The sequence below is a fragment of the Pleurodeles waltl genome, chromosome 12 (assembly GCF_031143425.1).
Source record: "Pleurodeles waltl isolate 20211129_DDA chromosome 12, aPleWal1.hap1.20221129, whole genome shotgun sequence".
In the NCBI taxonomy this organism is placed as follows: Eukaryota; Metazoa; Chordata; class Amphibia; order Caudata; family Salamandridae; genus Pleurodeles; species Pleurodeles waltl.
Window position 1 is genome coordinate 644,234,198 of NC_090451.1, and position 23,442 is coordinate 644,257,639.

General features: G+C 43.7%; 1 protein-coding gene across 1 annotated transcript in view; it reads left to right on the top strand.

Annotated features, from left to right (window-relative positions):
• Positions 1-23,442, top strand: part of CHRNB2 (cholinergic receptor nicotinic beta 2 subunit) — a 185,655-nt gene that overhangs the window by 81,862 nt on the left and 80,351 nt on the right. The window contains exon 2 of the mRNA XM_069218206.1: positions 10,409-10,554. Coding sequence (XP_069074307.1) covers positions 10,409-10,554 — 146 coding nt within the window. The remainder of the gene's footprint in view (positions 1-10,408; positions 10,555-23,442) is intronic.

Below are 23,442 nucleotides of genomic sequence, written 5' to 3' on the forward strand. Positions count from 1 at the left end.
ACCTTAGGGTGTACCTTAGGATGACCACAATACTGCTCCACGTAACATATATTTGTAGGTTCCACATGAAACCACATAAGAAATTTGCATTTCAAATCACCCACCCCTTCTCATGTATTACTTGTTAGCAGCTTCCACATGCCCATAAATGTCGTTTGCAAAGATAGTGCATTCTGGGAGTTGCTGTCTTGCTTTAGAACAACTGAACCAGTTGTACTAAAATAAAATGGTTTGAAAATAGTAAGGAAGGACTGAATATACAGATTAATTGACATGGATCCACATAAGCTGGGGAGAAGGATTCGCTGCTCTCGCCTCTCACCTCCTCCACTCCTTCACGGTAATGGGCAGAGCTGGTGAGAAGAAATTGAAAGCCAGAGACAGCCATTTAATCTGCTCCAGCATAACTCATTTCCATGTTTTAAAGCTTTCTGCCAGGGCTGCTGTGTAATGGGCCTGTGGACGTGCTCGTAAGTGCACACATTATTGACCAGAACTGCCTATTAGTCAGGGTTATCTGTTGGCACGAACCCAGCTCACAAGTGCCTGTCTGTCTTCGAATGATGGCTTGGCGAGAAGCCCAACTCATCACTGGTATAATCTGAGTAGCACTGCATAGTGCTGTGCACTGAGCTATACCCTATGATACAAAGTGGGGTATGGGGACCAGTTTTAAATAGAATGCCTCTGGGGTGGAGGTTGTTATACAGTAAGAGGGGGCAAACTTATGTGCCGGTGGCCTCCTTCCATACAGATGCCCACCAGAACCTGAACAGCCATTGCATACTCAAGACACTGCAATGTTGCCAAGTCATACACTTGGTAAAGAATCGACATTTGTGGGGTAAGATGACTTTAACAGTTTTTAATATGCAGAATGTTATATTTGAATGAATGAAACAAATACATCTCATTTAGTCGGATATCATTACCAGATGGAGCTTGGCTGAATACCAGCCATACTTGCATTTTTAATACTGAGAGGACACTGCAATCCCAGCCAAAATAGGTTGAGAGGATCGTTAACCTCAATTTTAATTTCAATATATACAGCAGTCCGCATCTAGGCTACATATACAGTCCAAATATGACACTGTCTGTCAGTCCACACCTTAACCTGAGCAGAATTTGCCATGGTAGGTCAATGTAATGGATGTATTATTTTTGTAATATGATACATTGCACGCAATATAATTAGCTGTTGTGTTACTCTCTGTGGAAGTCCCATTCTGGGCTTAATTTTAAGGCTAGCAAATTGGTGAACCTAGGTGGCCCACCATGTCTCACTTTGGCAGGAACAACATAACATGTCAATTATGCCTTATGGCTGAACCTAGAGTAGGAAAAAATATGGGACTTTCCCAGCGTTGCACATACAAAAGGGATCAGTACACCCGAAAGGCCATTGCAGTCCGAGCACCATTCCAAAGAACCCCAGATAGTCTTGTCACACCATGGCAGCATATCTGTTTAAGGCGCTGTGGTTACAGATATGGGATATAATCCTAATAGGGCGTGGGTGGATTTACATGGAAAATAGTGGGTGGCCTTTCCCTACATTCCTGTGAATGTACACACGTAAGGATCAGCCAGGCACCACTTTGCTCTTGGGTGACCCTCACTATGGTGGTGCGACCAGCAATTCACACTCATTCTCAAAAGGTACTTTATTTGCAGTGAATTTCTACATTATTATAATATAGTGCACTTCAGTGGAAGCTTCAGTAGAAGACCATTTTAATATCAAGAGAACTTCATTACAACTTTGGAGATGTACATTGCTGTCCTGGTCACTTTGATTTCACCAGGCATATGTAGACCCATATTGTATACAACCATCATATGAAGTACAGGGAAAATCCACAATGGGTCGAGTGCGAAAGAACTGCTTTTAGGGGTGGATGGATGGAGGCATCATCAACAATCCAGCCTGGTAAACAGACCAAATGAACCACACACATGTTTTTGTGTGCATGTATATAATTTCCACACCCCTCAAATCCTACTGGAGGCAGTCGGGCTCACTCGCTGCACTCACTCTGTATGATAGCTTGCTGGTATGGACGCAATACTGACAGTAGGCCACTGCGCAGATTTACACTCCCCAGAGTTCCTGAAGGGAGAGCAGTGCATGTGTGGATAAGGCTAACAACAGTGGTGCCATATATTGTCCATGGGCTTAAGAGGCAGATGCCGGGGGAGGTGTTATATGTGAGAGAGAATGAGGGGGAGAGGGACACAGAGAGAAAGAAAGAGAGAGAGAAATAGAGGAGAGAAGATTATCAGCAATTATGTGACCTTGATCCTCATTTCAAGGCCAGTAAGAATGCAATATAGCATTCCGTAACAGCAAGATGAACCCTTTGAAATGAGGGATTTATGGTGCAATCTGTGTTTCCTCACCCAATTCTCACTGCCAATTTTCATTTTCTGGTTGTGTCTCACCCACATATTTCACCTTATTTTATCAAATGAAATGTCCAGGAGCAGGGGAGACATCAGGAGCACAGGTTTGCCCCATCATCTGTAATCCTAAAGGGGCCACTAGCTCGAGTTCCTATCTGAATCAGAATTCCGTACGGTTTTGGAATGCAGACTTTGGTGTGCAGATGTGTCCATGTGTGTGTCCTGAAGATCCACCTATCAATAATATATACATTGCTTAATTTGAGCCAGTGGTTGCAGGTGGAGCTCATTGCTTGTCATTTTTTACTTATTTTTCCTCATCAAACTTTAACCCAGAGCAAGAGAGGAAGAAACAAAAGGTGGAAAGGGGAGGAAGATAAAGACTGAAAAACTGCGAGAAAGGGAGAATGCAAGGACAAACAAGAATTTGCAATGCAATGGGTCTCACATTTGCTCGAGTTAGAGCTATTAGCGTTGTAAACCCCTAACCGGACTTTTCTTGCCACATAAATGGCAAATGAAAAATAATACAGTTTCACATAAGCGAGCTAATTCAAAGTGCCACAGCATCAGCGAGAAGGAGGACACAAAAGCAAAAACGTTCGCTCGCAGTCAAACGTATCACAAAAGTGCAATTAGCCATGTAAAAGAGGCGATGTCCAAGGACGTAACTAAACTGCCCCAAGGAGGGACGAACAAAACATTTATCAACAAAAAAAAGGATTTTTGCAGGGCAAGCCCATAAACAAGTGGTAGTGATGGGCGTGCGGTGGGCATGGTTAAAAGCCCAGATACATACCAACAGGTAGGAATAAAAAGGACTCGCAAGAGTGAAGTAAATGACAGGAACTGTATGTAGGTGGAAGAAAAATGGAAGAGGTGGAATTAATACTATGTACTTAGTATTTGGCAATATGTCACCACCAACGTCTGTGAAAAACTTTGGGGAACAGCACATATTGGTTCAAAAATTAAGCACTGCCTAAGTCCTCGTTTATCTAATTTAAAGCTGCACCAAGGAGCCACCTGCTAGAGCATGAATAAGTTGACGTACATATGCTCCATTGATGCATTTCTCTGGCTGAAGTTCCAGTGACTGGAGGGGTGCTGCTCTTATACCACTCATTGTTTGCATTCCCTCACTCGAGTGTTACAACTATAACTTCCCTGGTTGTTGTTATCGAACACTTTTTTACAAATTAAACCACTATTAATAATTTAAGAGCATTTTTGATAGAAAAGAGCACAATTTGTTCTCTTACATACATAAAATGTGTGAGGCGGCGGGGGAAGAGGCACCAGTGTAATGAGAGGGAGCACTGTGTGGAGAAGCTGTGCTCAATAAGTTGTGATGAGGATGGTTTGGCAGCAGCAACAGGTCAGGCATGATGAGGTGTGTGTGCTGTGTTGTAAACAGGAATGTGTGCACTTCTGAGTACGCTTGTGTACATTCGGTTGAGTCCCCCCTTCAACATTTATAGGGAGACCCAAGGGATGAGTTGGACACAAAAGTCAAAGCACAAGCCAAGATACTCAGAAACCCTTCCAGTGAGCCTCGCAACAAAAGGCATGTAAAAATATAGCATGACAATTACAAATTACAAAATGGATAATGTCTTTACGGCTGGTTACGGAGACTTTTAGTTGTCTAGAAAACCTAATGTCATCAATATGCCAAAAAATTATATATTAGGCAAACAGAGAGACAGTGGACATTTGGTCAGCCATGTTTAGCAATTGTGCTTCGTGTGTATTCCATGGTTTTGCCATGACCCGGATGTGCGGTCCATCTAGGCTACGTCCTTTTGTGGATAAATATATTGTCCAATTAGTGTTCATATCCATTTTGTGTAATGCGTCATCAGGTATTCATACTGTTTAACTGCAGATCTATCATGGCTTGTACTGTCAAGGCAGGATGTGGTATTTAATATGAAAGAAAACAGGTTACTTACCTGTAACTACAGTTATCCAGTATTGGTATCTTTCATAAATTCACATGCTTGAATCATCCCCGTTGTCGAAGTGGGAGTCCCACGGTATCCTACAAAAGCAGTAAGTAAGAATATCCATAGGCTAGTAGCAATCTCAAACATAAAGCCTATCCCTGTCCTTTTGTAAAAAAAGAACCAAACTTGACTTATGACTAATAGGCAGCACCCTCTAGAATATTCCCAAAAAAGGCTCATTCCCTCAGATTTTCTAGCTCTAGAGTGAAGAGTTAGTACTGAAAAAGGAAGGTGAGCCTCAAAGGGGAGAAGGGTGGGTTGCATGTGAATTTATGAAAGATACCAATACTGGATAACTGTAGTTACAGGTAAGTAACTTGTTTTCTTATCCAGTATTGGATCTTTCATAAATTCACATGCTTGAATCTAAATAGCCAGCAGTACTCATAATAACTGTTATGCCCGTAGTGGATGGTGGGTGTGAGCATTTCAGTATATATATATATATATATATATATATATATATATATATATATATATATATATATATATATACACATACACACACACACACACACACACACATCTCTATATAAATGTATTATTACATAGCAAGACGTTTGTGCAGGTGTTAGAAGCAATTGTATATCAAATTAAACATATACATTCAAAGAGGCTCACCTTGATGAAATAGATGACGCAGGACTGACTGTCCTATGAATGAATCGGTTCTTTGTGTTGATTCCAAACAGTATTGCTGCGCCAAAGAATGTGTAGTTTTTCACAGTGCAGCTTGACATATCTTGTCTAAGGCGGTGCCTTGAAACAGAGCAACTGATGTTGAAATTGAAATTGCTCTTGTAGAGTGTGCTTTAGGCCGGCTGGTTAGTGGTTTTCCAGCCTTCGTATGACAAAACTGAATGGTGGATGCAATCCATCGGGCTATCGTTGCTTTAGTTACTCCTGTACCCTGACGACCTTGGCCTTAAGAGAACAGTAGCTAGTCTGTCTTACGGAGTTGTTTAGTACGCTGAAGGTAGAATTTCAAGCATCGTTTGATATCCAATGTGTGGAGTCCTTTCGGCAACAGTTAATGGATTCGGGAAGAAAGTTCTCAATATCACTGGTTCATTTAGGTGAAAAGATGAAGGCACTTAAAAAAATGTAGCTTGGATGTGTTCTGAGAAGAACAAAGTAGTCTGAGAAAGTGAGGTAGGGTTCCTTGGTGGTAAAGGCCTGTGTGTCACTGACTCTCCTAGTGGATGTAAGTGCAAGGCGGGTTGCCTCCTTCCATGTGAGATACTTCAGATCCGCTCTGTGTATGGGCTCGAACTGAGCTTTCATCAATTGCGAAGGGACAATGTTTAGATGCCATTGAGGAGGAGGTGGTCGCACAGGAGGTAAAGTGAGAAACAGGCCTTTCATAAATTGTTTTATAAGCCTGGATGACCTGGATGAGCCTGTAAGTCTTGTATGTACTGTCAGCTCGCGCTCTGGACAGAATTACTTTGCATTCTTCGTCAGTGTTCATGCCCTGAAACTCATGGAACTCAGGAGCCATGCGTGCAATTGGAGAGAGGCTAGTTCTCCATGAAATATCTGACCTTGTCTCTTCGTTAGAAGGTTGTGCTTGCTGGGAAGTCATAAGGGATTCACCATCGACAGGAGAATGAGCTCCATGTACCAGTACTGTCTGGGCCACTTGGGGGCTATGAGTATGAGCTTGCAACCCTCTGATTTTATATTCTTTAGAAGTCTGGGGATCAATGGGAAGGGGGGAAAAACGTATGCAAAGATCCTGGACCATTGCATCGAAAGAGTATTCCCCCACGACCCTGGGAGAGGGCATTGACTGGTGTAAAACTGGCATTTGTTGTTCTCGTTTGTGGCAAAGTGATCTAAGGTTGGCCCTCCCCAGCATTGAAAGATCTTGTCTACTTCCTTCTGACTGAGCTCCCATTCGTGGCAACTGTCGTCCATCCTGCTGAGAGTGTCCGCGAGGGAGTTGTTGATACCCGGAATATGTTCCGCTCTCAGAGAAATCTTGTGACGAGTGAGCCATTCCCATAGAGATTGTGCTTCTCTTGAGAAGGACAGAAATCGTGTTCCTCCCTGTTTGTTGACATAGTGTTGATCCATACAGACAACATAACAAGCATGTACTGAGGATTCTGAAATCCGAGGGAGGAACGCTTTCAGAGTAAGAGATATCGCCTTTAATTCTAACAGATTTATGTGCATTTTCTTCTGAGAGTCGGACCATTTTCCCTGAATGCACATGTCTTGCACATGACCTCCCCAGCCTTCCAGAGAAGCGTCTGTTGTTATAATTAAATCTGGCATTGGAGTTAGGAAGCTCAATCTCTGAGAGATATGGCTGGTTTGGGACCACCACCACAGGGTCTCCACCATCTTTCGTGTAATATTGATTAAGTCTTCGAAGGATCCTTGAGACTGGGTCCATTGCAGTTGCAATTCCTTCTGTAATGGTCTCATTCTTAGTCTTGCTAGATGGACCAAAGTGATTGATGTGGAAATCATTCCTAAAAGCAACTTGAATGTTCCTACTGAAACGGATTTTCTTTTTGAGATCGTGGTAGCCATGTTGGCCAGCTTCTGTTGCCGTCTCATTGAGAGATAAGCCTTGCTTTTGACTGTGTCGAGTTCCGCACGTAAAAAAGACAATTTTTGCGTGTTGGAAGAGTAGATGATTTTTGGTAGTTTACCGTTGTCCTAGGTTGTGAAATAATGCTAGGCAGACGTTGGTGGCCTTGGACGCCAGCTGTGAAGTCAGTGCCTTTATCAGCCAATTGTCCAAATATGGGAAGATTTAAAAGCCCTCGTTTCGGAGAGTGGCTGCAATCGTCGCAAGACATTTTGTGAAGATTCTTGGGGCTGACTTTCATCCGAACTGGAGAACCTTGAATTGGTAAAGGCACTGGCCATGGTGAAGCAGAGGTATTTGCAATGCTTTGCGTTTAGGGGATGTGGAAATAGGCATCCTGGAGATCCAACAATGTCATGTAATCTCCAGTGTTGAGAAGGTGAAGTATATCCAACAGTGTGATCATACGGAAGGATTGTTTCCTTAGAAATTTGTTTAATTGTCGGAGGTCTAGGATCGTTCTCCATTCCCCTTACTTCTTTCCTATGAGAAAAAACGAGAATAGAATCATAGTCCCCTCTTGTGTACAGGGACCTCTTCTATCGCACCCTTGGAGAGCATTTGGAATGCTTCTTGTTTTAGCAAGTGAAGATGAAGTGGATGCAATTTCCCAGGAGGGTGGTCTGGTGGTTTCTGTACAAATTCTAGCGTATGACAGTGAGCCACTATATCCAGCACCCATTTGTCTGATCTTATCTTTTCCCAATTCTATTGATAATTGGAGATGTTCGCCCCTACTGGATGGAATTGTGGGAAACATTGAACTGCAGCCGGTACGTGATAAGGATCATTGTTTACGGGGTTGATACCGGGCTTGTGAGGTCTGTTTTCTTCTTCCACCTTGCCTGATGTAGGTGGCTGTATATGGCTGTCAATAAGAGAGTTCATAAGCTGGCCTGCACAGTGACTGTTGGTACTGTCTATGGTAGGGACCTCGAAACGACGAGAACGTTCTAGCGCGGCTCCCTGAAAAGGCTGCATCTTGTACTGTAGGGTCCCCAGAGAACGAACAGTCTCCGTATCCGTCTTGATGGCTAGTAGGGCGTCACCTACGTGTTTGCCAAAAAGAGTTTTGCCATCATAGGCCATGTCTAATAATCTGGACTGGACTTCGGGCCTGAAAAAGGTTGCTTTTAACCACCCTTGCCGGCACAAAACCACTGCTCCTGCCAGCTGTTGGAAGTCAGTGGAGGCTATGTCCAGGACGCAGTCAATTATCTCTGATAAAATACGCTTTCCATCCTGCAGTGTCTTACGTGCCTTAGGTTGTTTGTCTTCCGAGATGAGCTCAATGAAAGCATTCCTGTCAGACCACATTTGACAATCATAGCGACCCAAGATAGCCAGGGTGTCGGCAGCACGCATGATAATAGCTGACATGGATGAGAACCTCTTGCCCACGTTGTCCAGACGTCTGCCTTCCTTGTCTGGCGGGGTAGAAATAGGCGTAGATGGATTCTTAGAACGTCTTTGGGCAGCCTGAGATATGACAGAATCTGGTTTTGGGTGCCCTGTCAAACAGGCTGAAGAGTCATGTGTAGCCTTGTATTTTTTATCTAGTTTCAGTGGCACTGGCAGAACTGTAGCTGGATTTTCCATAATTTTTAGACCTTCACTCCAGATAAAGTCTATGATGGGGATTGCCCTCACCGACTTTCTTGCCAGTTCTTTAAAATCATGGCGGAAACATTCTGAATTCAAGACAGATGTTGGTAAATGGAAACGTGTAGCAGCTCTGTCCATTAAATTATGGAAACCTCCTAAATCCTCAGGTGGAGATCTGATGGATGAGGAGGTGGCGGCGATGGTGTAGGAGCTAAACAGTCATCCCATTCATTGTTAGGATGTTGGGGAGTACGAATCTCTCCTTCTTCCCACACAATGGTGTTGTTATTAATGGCGTCGACGACCATGGTCTCGTAGACGGTGTTGTCGTTGCTCTCTTCGACGGTATTGCCGTCAACGGTTTTGTCGCCATCAACTGTGCCCTCATTGAGGGGACTGTTTCTGTCAACGATGCCCTCGTCGACGAGCTGCGGTAGAAAATCTGCGGGATTGAGCCTCTTTTGGGAATATTCTAGAGGGTGCTGGCACCTGATTGGTCATAAGTCAAGTTTGGTTCTTTTTTACAAAAGGACATGGATAGGCTATATGTCTGAAATTGCTAGCATTATTGCCTATGGATATTCTTACTTACTGCTTTTTTAGGATACCGTGGGACTCCCACTTCGACGGCGGGGGTGATTCAAGCATGTGACTTTATGAAAGATCCAATACTAGATAGGTATTATATTAGCTGATTTGTACCGTTTTTGTTTAGGATGAATTTGTTGTTTGAATGCCCTAGCCTGTCAAACTGTGCTACTCATTAATCACCCCTGCATATTCATTTGTTTTACACTGCTTTCAAGATCATTTTGTTGAGTAGTTTACTACTTAAATGCTTATTCAGACCAGTTTCTTAAAGTTGCTACAGAAGTACAGGCCCATTGCCTGAAGGGTTTACTAAGCAAATTCTTCTTTCTAAGACATCTGGTTCACCTCACTCGAAGTCTCCCCAACTATTATCAAACACTACCCCTAAGAAAAGGACAGGCCAATTGGCTTTGACAGTGCATGGTTAACATATGTAATTATTTATATCTAATGTATTACACTACATTCCTAAGTTCAGTAAATATTTATTGAAAATCCTGACACTTTTACACGAGTGAGCCAGGAGACAAATTTATTTTTGGGGTGCACTTTATAAATGATCGCTAATATTCTATAACAAATATGGTGCAATATTAATACGTAATGTTAAATAAAGACATAAATGTTAAAGTGGACGCAATGGCATTTTTGTCCATTTTAGAGCTTGCACCTATATGCTGGAGATGACATCTGTCACTCAAAACGTCTCACATTGCCTGTATTTGTGCTTGAGGGATTATTTCCTTCCATCAGCTTGAACTTCTACTCAACACAGCTCATTCGATACACTTCAACCCTGGCAACAATTTACCACTGCTCTACCAGGATTGAGAACCACAAACAGTTTTTCTAGCGTACTAATCCTGACATGCAACTTCCATTGCTACTACCATGTAGAGACTCTGAGTCCTGTTCCGGAGTTCCAACATCTCAGTCTTCTGAAGCACAGAGGCCCGGTGGGCATACAAGGCTGTATCAAAACACTTAAATTCAGGGGTGCAGACTCTTGTTATTTCAGTACTCAGACTAATGAACAACCTATAAATGCCCATTGCTGGCTGGTGCAGCTCAAGCCTTGGCGGTTTGTTGAACCTGTTCTACAGTCATGTATTTTCTGCATTTGATTCTTGCCATTGTAGTTCTGAAAGGGGTCTCCCGGACTCATGATGCCTTTGCCTTTTGGGTTTTGCAGGGAGTCTGGCCACAGACACAGAGGAGAGGCTGGTGGAGCACCTCCTGAACCCGTCGCGATACAACAAGCTCATTCGGCCCGCCACCAATGGTTCAGAGCTGGTGACGGTGCAACTCATGGTCTCCCTGGCTCAACTCATCAGTGTGGTGAGTACTGTGCTCCTATCAGCATTTTTCAGCTATGGCTTTATATTGAATTTTGGTGCTGATATTTCTATTCGCAGGTGGCCAATGTGCATGCTTTGGGTATTTACATAAACCACTCAAGCATTCTATTTTTGTTTGGTGATGTACTCATCACCAAACAAAAATTCATATCATTGTCCTGGGTAAACTTTGGTGTTATCATCGGCACCACAATATTTACCATAGCCATCTGTCAAGGCCAATCAACCCACCCCCCTCCACCACCACCAAAGACTAACCTGCCCTCCACTCATCACCGCCCGCAGTAAAGTCATGGAAAAACTCTCCCACATAACTGCAACATTAAAAACACAACACAAAACCAAAATCTGTCTACCCAGGGACATCTTGAAGCTGAATTCCAAGATGCATAATTAAAGTAGCAGGAGAAAAGGTTACCTCCCACTCGGACACACCCCAGCAATTCCCTTGTCAAAAGCACTCTAAGTTGTGTACCTTCACTAGGGTACTATGAGATAGTGCTTCATTTGTTAACAAAATTTCAAATAAATTCAATGGTGCAAAGACTTTTTTAGACGATCGCAACTACCAACTCCACCCACTGCCACAGCCCACTTCCGGCCCCACCCTCTTCTCCCACTGCCACTCACTTTTTCCATTCACTTCTGCTTGATACAGGAAAAACATTACATAGAGCTGGAGCCACATTTGGCATTTTCGAGCCTTCTGCAATATAATTTGGTACACTGGTGCATAATTACAGGTAGTTCATTCTGATCCCATTCCCTGCTGAGCCCACGTATTTCTCAATCACCCTTTTTAATTCCTTATATGCTTATGTTCTGTGAGATCATGTTCACTGTATCATGAGTAAATGTAAAGTAGTCTGAAATCTTGGAAAATTTGGGAATTTTGCATTTCACGAACTGCATAAAATGTTTACTCTTTAGCATTCGCATAATTCTGTGTATTTTTTGCCTGCCAAAGACAGCTTTGTACACACAATGTCTCAATTTCTTCTCGAAGCAATCTCGTGCTGTATTTTACATGCCTTTTTTAAATAACGTACGTCCGTCCGTAAAATTTTCATATGAAAAACCCACTGAAAATGTGAAATTTTGCACAATTTTCACGTACATGATGTATACTTCGTAAAAATATTTGAGGTTTTGCACCCCCTCGTCATAATATCAAAAGTATGACAAAGCAGGAGTAGAAATTACATTAAAACAGAAAGTAATACAGTCTATATGAAGAAATACATTTCCACCACAAAAATGCAGTTTTCACTTCTTCATTTAGACAATAATGAAATTAGTTGGCCACCTGGTTAGGCATTGGACTCGTTTTTGTTTTCTTTATGGCATATCGTTAAAGTTACACTACCATCAATAAACATTTCAATACGATTTGTAGGTAGCATTTTTCCTTTATTCTTTCTATTATTGTATTGTTTTAAGTATGAGAATTAAATGATGTCATCTAAGATTCCACATGGCAGGTAGCAAGTACTACGTTCTGCGCTCAAAGTGGCTTTTTAGGGTCGAGTGCGCTGAAGCGCTTTGGACCATGTTGTAATCTCTCTGTGGGCTTCTAATCACGCCCATGTCACGCCCGTAACTTTCATTAGTTCGGGGGCTTGCCTTTTAAAAATCGATTTATTCCATTTGTGAAAGGCATGCATACGTCAAGCCTTTTCTGGTGTTTAGCCCTCCTTGAGGGCACCGGTAAACTACTAAAAACATAGGAGGCTTTGTGTTTTCAGCTGGTTTCTGGACTACTTTATGTTTTTATTTCCTGCGCAGCGTGTTCTCACTGGGAAGAAGTCGAGCGCTTTGCTTGACATCAACCCTGTTACATGGATAGTTGCACTTTTGCCGGTAACATGGATAATTGCACTTTTGTCTATAAGTTTCACTGCGAGCGAACTTCTGTTTCCTTTTCTGTGTCTCCTTCACACTCATGGTGACCATTGACTCGCATATGTGAAACTGTTTTACTTTTCATTATTAGTTTATGTGGCAAGAAAAGTCCGGTGAAGAGTTTACAATGCTAATAGCTCTAACGCAAGCAAATGCGAGACCCGTTGCATTGTAAATTCTTGTTGGTAGCTGCCACTCTGATACCCTATATTTTCATGGTACTTGCCTCATTTCATACTGTAAACTTAAGGAATTGTTTCCCTGTCAGCCCGTAGTCAGTTCCAGGCTATCTTCAGTCCTGATAAACCCCATTCACGGTCCATCATTTTGCAATTCGGCAAAAAAAATCTGTTATTGGTTTCTGTTTTAGAAACCTATAACGAATCGCAATTCAGATAAGGCAAACCTTGTAAGTCTGTATTGTGACGGCTAAATAACTTTGTAGATCAAGCCCCTATGTCTCTCCCCAAAAACCCATTTGCCCCACCCACACCCCAAACGCTTTTACTTTTGCTTTTTTTCATTTTGACCCTTTTGCGAAACTGATTAGAGGAATATCTGTTCACTCAGTCTCCACACAAATGCTAACCCTAGTAGGAATCAGAAAAGGAGCTGGGGACCTGCCTGACCCATTATTAAATATTTAGAAACCGCCCATTTCGCACCTTGAGAATTTGCTCTTTTGAACTGTTTTCTTACCTGCACAAGTATGAATGTTCACCAAATTTTGTAGTGTGCTCTGACACCTACAACTGCTTGTTGTTTGTCCTATACCAAAATATAAACATAAATAAATACACATATAGTGCATGCGGATATTGGGGATTTGATTAGCTTTCAATGTGGTCAATGTTCCTTTTTTCAGGTTTATATATTGCTGTCAGAATCCAAGGTTTGTATTCTGCAATGGCTTCACAAAGCAGTCAATTTGCATATTACAGGAATTTGTTGATGGAATAGTGTGACAATCAGAAGCTCTACCTTGAGGTAAATATGATGTTTTAAGGACTCAGGGGGTCATTCTAACCCTGGCGGTAAAAACCGCCAGGGCGAATGACCGCGGTAGCACCGCCAACAGGCTGGCGGTGCACCGCTGGGCATTCTGATCGCGGCGGGTCAGCCGCGGCCAGAAACGGAAAGTCGGCGGTGTACCGCCGACTTTCCGCTGCCCTTGAAAATCCTCCATGGCGGCGGAGCGCGCTCCGCCGCCATGGGGATTCTGACACCCCCTACCGCCATCCTGTTCCTGGCGGGTCTCCCGCCAGGAACAGGATGGCGGTAGGGGGTGCCGCGGGGCCCCTGGGGGCCCCTGCAGTGCCCATGCCAATGGCATGGGCACTGCAGGGGCCCCCGTAAGAGGGCCCCACAAAGTATTTCAGTGTCTGCTATGCAGACACTGAAATACGCGACGGGTGCCACTGCACCCGTCGCAACTTCCCACTCCGCCAGCTCAATTCTGAGCCGGCGTCCTCATGGGAAGGCTGTTTCCCACTGGGCTGGCGGGCGGCCTTTTGGCGGTCGCCCGCCAGCCCAGTGGGAAACCCAGAATGACCGCCGCGGTCTTTCGACCGCGGTACGGTCTTCTGGCGGTTCCCGCCGCCCGCCAATATCAGAATCACCCCCTCAATCTGCAGGCCTTGAGACGTGCAGTAGATCAACTATGTGCTCCAACTATGTACTGAAGGTAGACATTGACTACGGGTGGCAGGGAGTACAGTGGTTCCAGTTTGTTGTTAATGTGTGCATTATCAATGATGAAAAGGCTGATATCTTAGGCATTGTTCCCACGCTAACTTACCACGGCCAGGGTGTTACCAAGGTCCATATCTCTAGTTGCAACTTCTGCTCCCACTGAACCAAAGGCCACACGTATTGATTGTTGCTTTAAAAGCACACCTTAGTGATATCAGTGTGGCCTGTGGTTCAGTTTGATTGCGCCATATATTTTTTGTCCTTTTGTCAAATCCCGGGTTTTGTCCTGCAAACAATGGTGAATGACTATCTCCCCATGCAAGCTTCCAATTGCCCATTGCTGTTAGATTACATTCAGTTTTTATCAAATGAAATTGGTGTTATCCATACTTGCACTGTGGGCCTAAGTTGGTACTAAGCCAGATAGAGTGGGATGACAAGGCCCCACGCCCCATCACTGCCTTAAACTCTCACAAATTGTTCTCCTAACCTGGGCCCATGTCTCAGGGTACAAACTCATAACAATTCATAAAAGTCCTTCATCAGTGCCACAACTATCTAGTTCAGTGGTTACCAACCTTTTGACTTCTGTGGACCCCCACTTTATAATTACTGGAACCCAGGGACCCCCTCTGAATCACTATTGGAATCTGCCCCCCGCTGAGTCATTACTGAAAGCTAGGGATCTAATCTGTTAATAACGTTTAGTTTTCTTAGCAGTCGCTGACCCCCTGAGGAGGGTTCGCGGACTCCCAGGAGTCCCCAGACCACAGGTTGGGAACCCCTGATCTAGTTTATTCCAAAGAATAACGCTGCCAACCATATTAAAGTTACCCTTACGTAGATAAACAGTAGTAGAACCCATTTTATTTGTTATTTTGACGTACCTTGATAGATGTTCGAAAGTTGCGCACTGATCAATCATAGTATAACCCTTAATGAATACGGCTTTGGCAATCAGAAATTAGAAGTTTACATTTTATCACCAACGCATATATGTTTTTGGTGTATTTTTTTTAACCAACACAGTCAGTTCAGATGCTACACAACACTGGAACGTCTTGCTTTCGTTCTTTAATAAATTTGGATGAAAATATATCCTCTCCATTTAGAAGGTATGTAAGGAAATGGCTCCCTGTTGCAGTTACCCCCCACTTTTTGCCTGATACTGATGCTGACTTGACTGAGAAGTGTGCTGGGACCCTGCTAACCAGGCCCCAGCACCAGTGTTCTTTCACGTAAAATGTACCATTGCTTCCACAATTGGCACACCCCTGGCACACAGATAAGTCCCTTGTAAAAGGTACCAGTGGTTCCAAGGGCCCTGTGACCAGGGAAGGTCTCTAAGGGCTGCAATATGTGTTGTGCCACCCTTAAGGACCCCTCACCTAACACATGCACACTGCCATTGCAGATTGTGTGTGTTGGTGGGGAGAAAAAAGGCAAAGTCGACATGGCATCCCCCTCAGAGTGCCATGCACACAAAATACTGCCTGTGGCATAGTTAAGTCACCCCTCTAGCAGGCCTTACAGCCCTAAGGCAGGGTGCACTATACCACAGGTGAGGGCATAGCTGCATGAGCAATATACCCCTACAGTGTCGGAGTCTATTCTTAGACATTGTAAGTACAGTGTGGCCATATTAAGAATATGGTCTGGGAGTTTGCCAAAAACGAAATCCACAGCTCAATAATGGCTACACTGAATACTTGGAAGTTTGGTATCAAACTTCTCAGAATAATAAACCCACACTGATGCCAGTGTTGGATTTATTAAATAATGCACACAGAGGGCATCTCTAAGATGACCCCTGTATTTTACCCAATCCTTCAGTGCAGGACTGACTGGTCTTTGCCAGCCTGCTGCTGAGAAACGAGTTTCTGACCCCCTGGGGTGAGAGCCTTTGTGCTCTCAGAGGCCAGAAACAAAAGCCTGCACTGGGTGGAGATGCTTAACACCTCCCCCCTGCAGGAACTGTAACACCTAGCAGTGAGCCTCAAAGGCTCGAGCTTTGTGTTACAATGCCACAGGGCACTCCAGCTAGTGGAGATGCCCGCCCCCTGGACACAGCCCCCACTTTTTGCGGCAAGTCCAGGGGAGATAATGAGAAAAACAAGGAGGAGTCACCCACCAGTCAGGACAGCCCCTAAGGTGTCCTGAGCTGAGGTGACCCCTGCCTTTAGAAATCCTCCATCTTGATTTTGGAGGATTCCCCCAATAGGATTAGGGATGTGCCCCCGTCCCCACAGGGAGGAGGCACAAAGAGGGTATAGCCACCCTCAAGGACAGTAGCCATTGGCTACTGCCCTCCCAGACCTAAACACACCCCTAAATTCAGTATTTAGTGGCACCCCAGAACCTACAAAACTAGATTCCTGCAACCTGAAGAAAGAAGAAGGACTGCTGACCTACAAGCCTGCAGAGAAGGAGGAAGACGACAAATGATTTGGCCCCAGCCCTACCAGCCTGTCTCCAAATTTGAAAACCTGCTCCAGCGACGCATCCGACTGGGGCCTGCGACCTTTGAAGCCTCAGAGGACTGCCCTGGACTACAGGACCAAGAAACTCCAGTGAACAGCGGCCCTGTTCAAAACCTGCAACTTCTTTGCAACAAAGAAGCAACTTCCAAAGACTTCACGTTTCCTGCCGGAAGCGTGAGACTTCACACTCTGCACCCGACGCCCCCGGCTCTACCTGCAGAAAACCAACACCTCAGGGAGAACTCCCCGGCGACTGCGAGCCCGTGAGTAACCAGAGATGACCCCCCTCAGCCCCCACAGCGACGCCTGAAGAGAGAATCCAGAGGCTCCCCCTGACCGCGACTGCCTGTAACAAGGCGACGCCTGGAACCAACACTGCACCCGCAGCACCCAGGACCTGAAGGAACCGAACTTCAGTGCAAGAGCGACCCCTAGGCGACCCTCTGCTTAGCCCAGGTGGTGGCTGTTCCGAGAAGCAAAACTTTGATTCCAGTAACCCAGCTCTGCAGGTTTGAATGGGAAGTATCAGAATCACGGAAAAAAACATAAATTACACTTTCTAAGAGGGGTGTAATCTTGTATTTGGCAGGAAACTGATACGACCAGAAACTGTCTATGGTCGATCAGGAATGGCGTGCATTCCAAATCGAAGTACACACCACCATCCTGACATTAGCAAAAGCAATGTCAGGGTGGGAAAACTCTGGTAAATTCAATTCCCCAGGTAGTACACATTTCTGACTGCACACTCAGATGCGCATTCTAAATATCTCGTTATTCCCGAATCCCGGCATTACAGACGTCCAAGGCTTCTGGAAGTCCCAGATGGGAGATACTGTTGTAACTATGCCGCCCGCTTAGAATAATAACTTTAGAAGATTTAGCATTGGGGGTCTGGGAAATTCATATTATCCGAGATAGAAGGTCTTTTGGTGGACCTGAGGCAGTCAGTGGTTACGGAGTAGTATCTTATGTTTGTGATGTCTTTTATCTATGATGTACCAGGGCCACGATACTATTACACTCCATTTGAATAACAATGTTATATTATTCCCTGTGGGCATTTGACTCCCTCTAGGAAGCATGGGCAAATAGTAGAGGCTTATTCAGGACGTGTAAATGGTTCAAACAGATTCAGAATGGCAAAGGAAATAATTTTCAATACTTTCAAGCTCCGGTTAGGGCTTTAACTTTAAACAAAAAAAAAGAACATTCATTTGCAGTTCTGTAAAAAGTTAGAATTCCGATCATGAAAGAAAACCAGAAGTTGTTAACAACTTCTGTGGCCAATATACAACCCTAAATCTTTGTATTGCTCCTACGTTGAATATGCTAGCTTTCTTTAAATCTTGAATTCAGATATATTCACTGAAAAAAACAAAAGTTACAGGGATGTTATAGTTAGGAAATGGAATTAGAAAACATATAAATTCACTTAAAAACCCAAAGATTGCAGGGAGTTTATAGTTAGGCTCACATTTTAAATGCACAAAACCATTTAAATTCACCAGTTAAAGTTACAGTTACCTCAAGTAACTATAACTCATGCCCTAAGATAACTATAACCCGCGTCTCACCATGCACAGTTTTTACATCAAAAATGTTATTGCAAATATTATATTGATATTATCAATGATGTTATCAAAGATGTCATGAGTGCCGTAATTTGTGGGTTAATAAGCAGTGCATGGCAAGGGCGCGAGTTATAGTTACTTGAGGTACCTCTAACCATAACTAGTGAACTTCTATGGTTTTGCACGTTTAAAATGTAAGCCTAACTATAACATCCCTGTAACCTTTGGTTTTTTAAGTGAATTTCTATGTTTTTTAAAAAAAATATATATTTCCGAACTATAACGTCCCTGTAACCTTTTTTCCCCAGTGAATTTATGTTTTTTTTCAACATAAATTTTTTTTTTTTTACTATACGTTAACACCACCACCACCTTTTGGCCGTGTGCGGCAGCAGTTGGCCACAGGGAATGGCCAGGCCCTGAGGCCAATCCTCTATAAGCACCCAACCTTGCACTGTGTACGGCCTTCACCTGTGCACAACGGAAGTTGCCTGCAAGACCAGGCCTGCAGCCAGACCCTGCGACCAACCCCCTAATCACTCAACGTCATGCTGTGCACAGAGCTGTGGCCATGCATGGCAGGAGTTAACTGCAGCCTCTCTGGGTGTGAGAATAGGCGTGAGAGGGTGTATATGGGGTGAGAGTGTCTGGGTGGGAGAGTGCATATATCAGTGTTTTAGTGGGTGCTTCAGTGTGTGTGTGGGCTTGTGAGTGGGTGCATGAGACTCTCAATGGTCTGTGAGTGGGTGAGTGAATCTGAGTGGATGCGTAACTATCTGAGTGGGTCTGTGAGTATCTGACTGGGGCTGTGAGTGGGTGCAAGAGGGTCTCAGTGGGTTGTAAGAGTGGCAGAAAGAGAATGAAAGACAGAGAGAGAGAGTGAGAGGGAGTGAGGCAGACTTTTTTTTAGACTTTGATGTATAATATACTTAGAATGACATTCTTGTTTAATTTAAAAATGAAAAAAAAAAAAAAAAATCACCTTTTATTTTTTATTTTAACTTTTGTAAAAAATAAAATAAAGAGGTAAGCGAGTCCATCTGGACTCAAACCCTCAGTCCTTGACTTTCATGATGAGCTATCTTTTTAAAAAAATTTTTTTATTTGAGCCCTGTTTTTTTTTTTGCCCTGTAAGGGCTATCTGGGAATGTGGGGGAGCCCTCAAGGGCTCCCCCATGGTCCCTATATGTATTTTTTGTTAATGTATTTCAAACCAAGCCCCTAATGGGCTAGCTGGGACCGCAGGGGAAGCCTTAAGGCCTCCCCCACGTCCCCACTGCTTTAGCAACCAAGGAGCTGCTTTGACAGCAGCTCCATGCTTGATGACGCATTTCTTTTCCGTCCCCTGCACACGTGCAAGTGACAGAGATGAAATCTTTGGATTTTGACAGTGGGACCTGCTTTAAATATTTGTTCCAGGGTGGTGGCCCCTGGGGAGTAGGGGCCGTGTGGCTCCCCGCTCAAAATTCATTGTAGTCCCAGGAATGGTGGTCCCCAGGGCTAACAGGGGTCCCTAACGGACCCCCTTTTCTTTTTTTAAATATATGCCCCGGAGGGGGTGGTGGTCCCGGGGGCAGATGGGAGGCCATGCGTCCTCCCGGGGGGGGGGGGGGGCACAGGCGTTTATTATTTCTTAAACAACCTGGGGAGGTGGTGGTCCCTGGGGCAGCGGAAGAGGGCCGAGCGCCCCCCCCCGACTCCAATATCATATCAACCCTGGGGAGATGGCTCCAGGGTAGCGGGGGCACACGTGCCCTCCAGCATATACATTATAGGCCCCGGGGAGGTGGCAGTCCCCGGGAGGGAGCCAGGAGGTCCTCTACTGCATTTCTAAAAAAACAATGCTACCAGAACTTGGCCTACAATGAATATGTGAATAAAATGCATGTATACACTTGGGAAAATGTATATTAGTAAAGTGAATGCATGGGTCAAATTGTAATACAATTTATATAATAAAACATGTGAAATTCACTAAAAAACAAAGACTACAGGGATGTTATAGTTAGGATACAGCATTAAAAAAACATAAATAATTTGCAGGAAAAAAAAGGTTACAGGGTCAATATAGTTAGGAAATAGTATTAAACAATACTTAGATTTTCACTGAAAAAAACAAAGGTTACAGGGACATTATAGTTAGTTTCAGATTTTACACATACAAAAACATAGAAATTCAGCTGTTATAGTTATCTCAAGTAATGACACGGGCACAAGTTATAGTTACCTTAGGGCATGCGTTACAGTTACTTAAGAGAACTATAAATGCAGAATGTGTATGGTTTTATGTGTGTCAAATCTGAACCTAACTATAATGACCCTGTAACCTTACGATGGATATATATATCTCCACTGAAAGCTTGAGTCTGAAGCCTTGCTCAGCTCAAGGTCCTGTTGGAAACTCAATCCCATAAAGAGCTGCGCTTTCATGTGTCTTCTGCCTGCCTACATCCCTGTACTCTGGATGTGCCGGTACAGTCAGAGCTGGCAACTTTGGATATGGGGAATTTGGTTTGTGTCTCAGCGTCAGTTCAACATCTTGTGATTGTGGACAAGCCATTAATTTCACCATCCCTATAAACAATGAATGGTGACCTAGTGTAATGTAATGGATGCTTATGTGAAGCATTCCAATACTTTCAGGTTGCATTTGCGCTGTGTAAAAACAGCCGAAAGTTGCACAAAGAAAACAAACAAAGCTTTAAAGTAAGGAATGTAGGCTTGAGAGAGGGTGTGGCGTAACGGCCTGAGCTGCAGACCTTGGAGCTGGAGGAACCAGGTTCGAGTCTTGACGTTGGCTCAACATCCTGTGATTCTGGACAAATAACTTAATCTCCCCGAGTTTACAATTCAGCACCTTGAGACCCTCACGGGTGATTTGCCGCACTTTACAAATCCTGAAGTTATTATTTATTACAATAATCTGAGCCAGTACAGGGTTTACATGACAATTGTCTTGCCTCTTTCTTCACTAAAGGCTTGTGCTTAAAATTGATCACTTTTTTAATAAAGTACATCTGTAGGAAGCTGGCTCTGTGTATACTATATCAAAATGGGATATAGTGTGCACAGAGTCCCCGGGTCCCACAGAGACTTAACAGAGGCTAAAGTAGATAATACTAATGCTCTCTTTTGTGGTAGTGTGGTCGAGCAGTTAGGCTTATCCAAGGGTAGTGCAAAGTATTTGTTATACACACACAGAAAATAGAAGAAGCACAGACTCAATGTCTTAACTCCAGACCAATTGTTTTAATATAGAAAAAAATCTCTTTTGTAAATTTAATTCTAGAAACACAAAATTCAAGTTGCAGGTAGGTACATCAATAAGAAAAAATAAGTTACTTACCTGTAATTATAGTTCTCCAGTATTGGAATCTTTCATAGGTTCACATGCTCGAATCATTCCCCGTTGTCAAGGTAGGAGTCCCTGGTACCTTAGAAAAGATAATGTCTCCATAGACATAGCCATACAGGCCTAATGCCTTACTCTTAAGTAATCTATCCAAGTCATTATGTAAAAAAGGACTAAACTTCAGAGTCCACCAATCGGAAGATCCCACCCTCTAGAACCCTCCTGAGCAAAGCTCCAGTCCCTCAGATTTTCTAAGCGCTACTGCGTATCATTAAAATAAATTACTGAGTGAAGTAAAGTGAGCTTCTCCGGGAAGTGGGTGGGTCGCATGTGAATCTATGAAAGATTCCAATACTGGAGACGAACGAGTTACTTACCTTCGGTAACGACTTTTCTGGTGGATACATTAGCTACCTGTGGATTCCTCACCTCATGAATACTCCCATGGCGCCAGCATTCTACGGAAATCTTCTTACTAGTCTCTGCACGTCGACGAGGACGTCACTGTCTCGCACGCGACGCCGTCTGACGTCATACAGGCAATAAGAGGTCCTCGACGACGTGCGGACGTCAGTACCAATCATTTTTTACGTGCATGAGAACAACCAGGCAATGCAATGAAAGAACAAAGCAACATCCATTATATTGTAAAAATACACCACATTGTATGAATAACTGTAAATCTTTTTATGTACATATATATATATATATATATATATAAAACTCTCTCTTTTAAAATATATACACACACCAAGTATATACATAAAGATATATAGACATATACCTATATATATATAAATATATTATATATATACATCTATTGCACCCTCAAAGACCAAGAGGAGCACACTCAAGGATTACCTGGCAAGACCATAAAGGCAACGGGGAGGCGGGTGGGACCGTGAGGAATCCACAGGTAGCTAATGTATCCACCAGAAAAGTCGTTACCGAAGGTAAGTAACTCGTTCTTCTGATGGATACAACTACCTGTGGATTCCTCACCTCATGAATAGAGTCCCAAAGCAGTACCACGCCCGGCGGTGGGTGCCTAAATGGTCAAACCAAGAAATCCTGCAGCACTGACCGTGCAAAATGGCCGTCCCTTCTAACCTCAGAATCTAAACAGTAATGTTTTGCAAAAGTGTGAAGGGACGACCAAGTTGCGGCCTTGCAGATGTCGACCACAGGAACACCTCTGGCTAAGGCCGAAGTGGCCGACTTAGCTCTGGTGGAATGAGCTCTAATGCCCTCAGGAGGATCCTTCTTTGCCAAAGAGTAACATATTTTAATGCAAAGAACAACCCACCTGGATAGTGTTCTCTTGTGGACTGCCTTTCCTCTCCTCTTGCCCACGTATCCAATAAACAGCTGATCCTCCAGCCTGAAATCCTTTGTTCTATCGATAAAGAAGCTCAACGCTCTCTTTGGGTCCAGACGGTGCAGTCTTTCTTCCTCTTTGGAAGGATGAGGCGGAGGATAGAACGTGGACAAAGTAATTGCCTGAGCCAAATGGAAGGGTGAAACAACCTTCGGGAGGAAAGCAGCCTTGGTCCTCAACACCACCTTATCCCCATAAAAAGTTGTATAAGGGGGTTTTACTGATAAGGCCTGCAACTCACTCACTCTCCTTGCTGATGTTATAGCTATCAGGAAGACTGTTTTTAAAACCAAATACCTCAAGGGGCAAGAATGCATAGGTTCAAAAGGGGACCCCATAAGGAAAGTCAGGACTAAGGACAAATCCCATTGCGGCATAACGAATGGCTTTGGAGGATATTGATTTAGAAGACCTTTCAAGAATCTGATAACAATAGGGGATTTAAATAAAGATGGTTGGTCTGGAAGACATATGAAGGCTGACAAGGCCG